This window comes from Lathyrus oleraceus, chromosome 4, assembly GCF_024323335.1.
Source record: "Lathyrus oleraceus cultivar Zhongwan6 chromosome 4, CAAS_Psat_ZW6_1.0, whole genome shotgun sequence".
NCBI classification, from domain to species: Eukaryota; Viridiplantae; Streptophyta; class Magnoliopsida; order Fabales; family Fabaceae; genus Lathyrus; species Lathyrus oleraceus.
Genome location: NC_066582.1, coordinates 451,209,119 through 451,216,334, shown reverse-complemented (window position 1 = coordinate 451,216,334; position 7,216 = coordinate 451,209,119). Strand labels below are relative to the sequence as shown.

The window sequence follows — 7,216 nt, the reverse complement described above, 5'->3', positions numbered from 1 at the left end:
GTAGGAGGACTCCATTGAATACAATGGAGGTAAGGGGTGTCTAACACCTTCCTTTTACTTAACTGACTCCCGAACCAAGCATCTCACCTTAACAGTTAAGTTTTATCATTATTTCCCTATTCATTAGGAACAAATAAAGGATGATGACGCCTCTATCATTTTTCCATCCGCGACATTTACAATTCAAAATATAATAAAATAAAAAACTAAATGTTGCACATGCGTCGCCTTGTTGAAATATCAACTCCCCAACAACAGTACCAAAAACTTGATGACTTCTCGGCAAATGTATCGATAATGTAGAAGTAATATTGTGAAAAGTAAATATTGTAAAATAATACTATAAATTTACTCAATCAGATTTTACCATGACATCACCTTATTATTTTTTATTATCATACCAAACAAAATATATGTGATGAAATCTGATGAGATGATTGCGCACAAAGTTTCTTCATATCATTGCATACTCTTTAGACTATTTATTAGACTGGTAATTTTATTCTTCTCTAATTTAAAATAAATCAATCATAAGCAGTACTAACATAGCTCTTGACAACATTTTCCAACAAAATTTGCAACGTTGTGGTGTTTGTAGGACCAATACACCTAGGTGTCTTGAACTGACTCACAGGTACACCTCTTGCAACTTGGATCTCAAGAATCTTCTCGAATGTTCCTTTTCCAACAACTCGCAGTTCAAGAGCATCAATACCTTTGACTTTCCTAGAAGTAACATAACATGGATCAATAAAAGACTTATCCAAACAGTTGCAAGACTCAACAAGCGCTTCATCACTTGCTTCACCACTGATTTCCCAGAATATGACATAGTGTCCTGGCTCTTTGGATAAATCAATGTAGCTAGTGTAGTCAATCAACTCTATTTTCTCCTCAGCTAAAAACTTGGATGTTGTTTCTACTGAAAATTGTAAATCATTCTTAGTGTTCTTGTCAGTGTTGATGGTAAGCAAAAGATTACTCCGACGCATAAATTTGATTTCTGGAGTTGAGTTATGGAATCCCATAACCTTTACCATATCTCCTAGTCTATACCTGTATAAACCTGCAGGATTGGTGAAAACAACCTCATACTCCTCGCCGATCTTCACATCAGTTAAACCTACTGGCTCAAGCTTTGCTTCAGTTCTATCAAGCTTCTAGTTCAACTTCTGTTTCTGAACTAGAACCCCAAGGATTCACATCCATTTTGATCCTAATCATCTCCTGCAAGCAAGAGGAAGCAAAGCCAAGTGGAATTGCATCAAGATCGAGCCTCAAAGCTGCTACCTGAAGGTGAATTTTCCAGAATTTCAATTGTTCGATTCTCTCTCATTTCTTAATATTTTGGCTTGATTTTTGGTTGACTGAAGTCTTACCAATGTAGGCATTGATACTGAGTTTATTTGAGGTTGAATCGAATAAATTCAATCTGAATACCTGTAAGACCCCAATTTTGTCCCTAAGATCCCTCATGGCATCATAACATTGCATTTGCATTGCCTCATGGATCATAAGCATCTTGGTTCCCCTTACCTTTGGGTGGGACTTCTTGAGAGTGGTTTGAGATCACCAAGCATGCTTGAATTGTATATTATTGCTTTTCTTATCTTGTTCACTAACCAAAAGCACAAAAATATGTCACTAACATTTCTTGTTTGTAGCTTGAGCAATCACAAAGTCAAGAGCTTCAAGGAGATCATTGGTACAAAGATATGGTCAAAAGAAGAGGAAAGCAAGCATGGTAATGGTTCCCAAAGCTCTCCTCCATCAAATATGCCTCCCTAGCATCTCAATTCATCATTTTTATCAAAGAAAGTCAAAGGGTTTGAGGTTTGTCCCCCAAAGAAACCCTAATTCATCTGTGCACCACAATGTCTTGCTCTTGAAGCAACCTCAGCCCATGATCAAATAAAATCAAGGGAAGTTCTTTAATTCAACATTTCATTCATCTTTGAACTTATTTGAGTTTCCTCAATCATCAATTCATCAGGATATGAGTTGTGGACTTGAGAAGTTGATCAGTCAATTCATCTAATTATTTTAAAATGCACTGAGACCTAACTTTTTATGTGTTGGTCAAATGGAGATGATCCCAAAAGAAAAAATGTTCTTAAGGACAATATGAACAACTTTCATGCTCATAAAAAATTGATTTGAAGCTTGGAAGGTCATCTCCCATTCCAAGACATTATAGGTCATTTTGACTGAAACCCTAATTTTGGGTCAACTTCCCAAGGACATAACTCATTCTTTGTTTATGATTTTGAGGTGGGATCAAATGAATTGGAAAGCTTAAGATGTATAATTCAAATGTTATGTTGAACAAAATTTCAAAATCTCAAAGGAAATACATGTGATAATGCAAGACATTATAGGTCCTTTTGGACCAAATGCCTTAAAAGGCAAAAAAGTCCAACTTGAAGTGCCCATAACTCTTTCATAAAAAATCCAAATGATGCAAAATTTAAGTCCATTTTGATTTTCTTGAAGAGATATACAACTTTTATGTTGGAGATGTTTTCATTTGGGGCTTGCATCATCAAAACAGAAGGGCTTGAACATTGGTCAAATTTAGAAACTTTGCCTTTACATGTTTTGCACCTTGCACTTTAAACTCAAAATTCACCAACTTCCACACTTCAAATGGATTTTTTTCCCAACATAACAATTGTTCCTTACATCAAAACCTTTCCAACCATTACTCACATGCTCATGTTTGGATTTGGCAAATGGCATTTTCGAAGAGGAGAAGTTTTAGGCATGATTATGCATAACATGTTGAAATTCATCACACAAGCCAATTCACTCCAAGCTACACGTCCAAACCATCTCACATTCATTTTAGCTTGCATTTTCACCAAGTTTTAGGCCTCACATGCGCCTGTACAGGCCCATGCATGGAGGATCCAATTCACATGCACACGAGTTTGATCATGCATTGCATCAGCTCTTGCTATAAATACACTTGCTTGCTTCACTTGAAAATTAACCTAATGGTGCCTGAGATGCTGCACAACTGAATCCATAACCATTACCAAAGGAACTATTTTACTTTTCTTCAAATTTTTCAGATCCGAAATTCAACTAAATCTGGTTGAATCTTTGGATCTAAAGATCCTAGACCTTCACCCTTCAGTCCATTGTACTTCTATTTTGCAAAAGGAAGCAAAGATATCAGCTCAAATCCTCATAATCCAAAGGTATGGTCCAACTGATTTTTGCTTCGAATCTCCTTGTTCGATGATCTATTTGCCTGGCCAATGTGTTTTCTGAAGTCCTCACTTGAGAGGCAAGCCAGTGATGGCTTTAATTTTGCGTTTTAATGAACTGTAATTTTTGTACCTGAATCTTCCAACTCAGATTTCTTATTCTATAGAAAGCTTGAGTACAATTCAAGGTTACAGGGGTGATGTACATCACCCCAGCTTCATTTTGATGTATGGATCGTGCCATTTGGTTACCTCTTTTTGCTCTGCAATTTTTGAACGTGGCCGGAGTTTGGCCGGAGAAGACGGTGGCGCTGGCCACCGTCTGGTCTCCAGATTCAATCTGAATCGTTCATCCATTTTCCCAGATGCAATCTCCACTGTCCAGAGTTATGACCTTTAATAATGCCAGGTGCGACGCGTTTGACTCTTGCCTATGGTGGAAGCGCGCATGTGGAGCGTGTGATCAGCCACGTCAATTAATGAGGCTTGATCAGACGCTCCGCGTTTTTTCTATTTTCCTATTTTCTGATTTAGTTTCTTTTATTTCCATTATTTTCAAAAATTAATATCTTCTTCATTTTTAATCCAAAAAATATGGGACAATTGCATTCTTCTCCAAATAATATCTAGTTTCTAATTTTGATTTTTAATATTTTTTATTTCATCATTTGATATTTTTTGTGAATTTTCTCTTTTCTGGTTATTTTTAATTCATTTTAAATAGTTTTTGATATTCAAAAAATACAAAAATATTTTCTTAACCTATTTGAATGATGATGGATTTATGAAAAATATTCTCATCAATTTTTTAATTGATTTGAGATTTATTTGAGATTTTAGTTCAATTAGGTTATTTTTATTCATTTTTAATTGATAAAAAATAGTTTCTAACTTTTAAAAATGCTGAAATTTTTTGTCAAACTTTGTTTGACCTTGTTGAACTTGGGATAAATCACTTGGACCTTTCAAGGTTGATTTGAAGTGATTTTGAAGTTTGACCTTCCTTTTATTTTTAATTCAAGTTTATTTTAATATTAAAATTCCAAAAATATTTTGCTTATTGTTTGACCTCCAATCTTCATCTCATTTCTGATTTCTCATTGTTTGACTTTGACTTTCAATGTCATTTGGTCAATACACATGGATTGGTACATTTTTCACCTTATGCACTTTATTCTTTCCATTTCCTTTTTCATGATTCATCTCTCTCTTTTTTTTCTTTTTTCTTTTTGATCAATGAGTTGAAGGTTGATAAGTTAGCATTGATTAGGGAGACTTAACCTTCCTTGATTCAAATCTAATTCATCTTGATCAATTGATCAAGTGAATGACTTTGCATTAAGGATAGGTTGTTTCCTAAATCATGCAAAAGACTTAAACCAATACAAGATCAATTCTCTTCTTCTTTTTGGCATGGCAAGTTGTTGGAACTTGGTTCACTAATCAAGACTTCTAACTTGTGTTGTTGTCTACATTATTATTGACCGGCCTCTGATAGTTGTGACTTCTACATAAGTCCAATTACGATTGCTTAACATAGCGCTAAATTTGCCTTATGGCACACTAACCATTAACCATTAACATTTATTTTTTTGCTCTTTACTTTTATGCAATTTACTATTCTTGCACATATTATCCATTGCTTTTCCCTTTGCTCACTTGAGCACATGTTTATGTTAATGCCATTTGCCTTTTGCTCACTTGAGCACATAATGGTGTATATATTATTATGCTTGTGCTTTTGTTTTGATTGTTGTGGACCAAAATGCAAAGAAATGGACAAATAGACTTAGTTTCTAGGATATTCCCTATGCAAAAATGGAGTAAAAAGGATCCTAATGTTGAAGATGGATTACAAGGACCAAATCTCTAAACTCAATCTTGTCCATTCTTGATTTGCTTCATGGAACTTTTTGATGTGTGTGCTCTTGTGCTAGGGAATCCTATGAGAGCTCAAATTGAAGAACCATTGTCATGTTCATCCAAAGTGAAAGATACAAGATGCATTGAGGATCTCTTAAGAGACTTGTTTGATTGCTTGAGCTTACTATTATTTTGCTTGCTTATTCCAAAGGATGGGAGCTACTTGGATCATCAATATGATCTCAAGAAAGGAACTCCATTGTGGTATTATTCTTTATCCCTCACCTCTTGCATGCTTAGGACTTTAGCCCTTCTTCTTCTTCTCTCCACTCTAACCCAAGCCAAAACTTTTGTGCAAACACTTAACATTTGTTTTCAACATTAGAAACCTAAGCCTTATGCTTTTGATTTTTAAACCTTCTTTTCATAATACTTATTTTGAATTGAATCTTTAAGTTCACTTTGACCATTTTGTATATACTTCTAATTGGTAAATATAACCCATTCAAATGTTTTTTTATGGTTCCAATGGCCACTTCCTTAATCAAAATTTTCATAACCTTTAGCTGTTAGGTTTGAGTTATCTTGGTGGTAGATGTAATACTCACCTATATCCTTAGTGATGGACAATGAGTCTTCCATGCTTATTATAGGGTTAACCCCTCACTAGCATGTTGAAGCTATCCTCACATGGTGGATTTGTGGTTTTAGGTTGAGTTTTCTCCCTTTGATAACAAAAGACCTTAAGGCTTTTGGACCAATCAATTCACCCACTCATTTTGAGATTTTTACCCCGAACTACGAGGTTTTGATCCTAATCTTTTTAAGATGGTACGTAGGCAATGGGTTTATCCATCCAAACACAAAAATGTAAATAAACTTGTATATTCTCTTCTCATCTCTTCAATCATGTTTGCACAAACAAATTTTTCATAAAAATAACAACCTTACAACAAGTATGAAAAGGGCTCCCTAGGAGTACCTAGGATGTTTTGGGTGCCTAACACCTTTCCATTGCATAACCAACCCCCTTACCCAGATCTCTGTTTCTTTTTTACTAGTTTTTGTTAAAACTTTTAGGTTTTTGTTCGCTTTCTGACCATTCCGTTGGATAAATAGAAGTGCGGTGGCGACTCGACTTGTATGATTTACCTTGGATTTAGTCAATATCTCTAATGGTAACGAATACCCCACTACAGAAAAGTGGCGACTCTGCTGGGGACGGTCTGTCCTAGTGGGTTTTGCCTACTTTTCATATTTTGTTGTATTGTATTGTATTGTTTTGTGACATATTTTTGTGCAATTTGGGATTACTGTATTGTATGTAATGATTGATTTGCTTGATATTAATTCCTTGTATGCTTGGTGATCTTTGTGAGATGAGTTCTATACCCGAACTCGAGTGCACTTAGGATAGGAGAATGGCATAGTCTTGTTGACTTGTGTGGAGTTATTCCTTAGCAAATTGACTTGCAAGTCCATTCACTTGGTGGAGGTCATGTTGGGATCAATAATGTCACACAAGTAGTTGTGGTTAGACATTACTCTTTCCAATATAGACCTTAGAAGCCAAGGACCTTAGTTTACCAAGCCCATCTTGGCCTGTTCTTAGAATGTAGTGTGAAAGTCGTTCAAGTGTAAGATTTGATACGATTGTTACGCGATACTACACTCATAAGAGTCTCTCTTGAGAATATTGTTGGAATACGAGTAGTCGTTTCTCCGATAATATCCGAAAGATGGGATGATGACTATGGGAACCTCTTGTAGAACATGTTTGGCAGGTTTAAACCCTAGTACACTCCCTTTGGGTGGTTCTTAACCGAGACTCCATGCTCGTGACTTGCAAAAAACCCTTGATTCGTGGTTGATCCATTCATGTATCCTTAATATCAATGGAACTTGGGTGTTGATAAGGTGTAAACCATAATCCACCAAAATGGATGATTGATATTAAGGATGATATGATCCATCCCATGACCTTTCTTTGGTGTGCTTTGCTTGATCCTTGAGTGTGATTGTTGCATTCATGCATTCATGCACTCATTTGCATCCATATCATCAATAATGAAGAAAATTTTCAAGGAACTTAAGAGGTCTATTTGCAAATTTTCAGACATGGAAAGACAAAGAAGGAATAC

At 35.5% G+C, this 7,216-nt stretch overlaps 1 protein-coding gene across 1 annotated transcript; it reads right to left on the bottom strand.

Moving 5' to 3' along the window:
• Window positions 1-449: 449 nt before the first annotated feature.
• LOC127137929 (jasmonoyl--L-amino acid synthetase JAR6-like) lies at window positions 450-1,391 on the bottom strand. The gene is made up of 2 exons (XM_051064335.1): window positions 1,380-1,391; window positions 450-1,160 (listed from the first exon to the last, which is right to left on the bottom strand). The coding sequence occupies exons 1-2, from the start codon at window positions 1,389-1,391 to the stop codon at window positions 525-527; spliced, it is 648 nt and encodes a 215-aa protein (XP_050920292.1). The 3' UTR covers window positions 450-524.
• Between the last annotated feature and the right edge of the window lie 5,825 nt (window positions 1,392-7,216).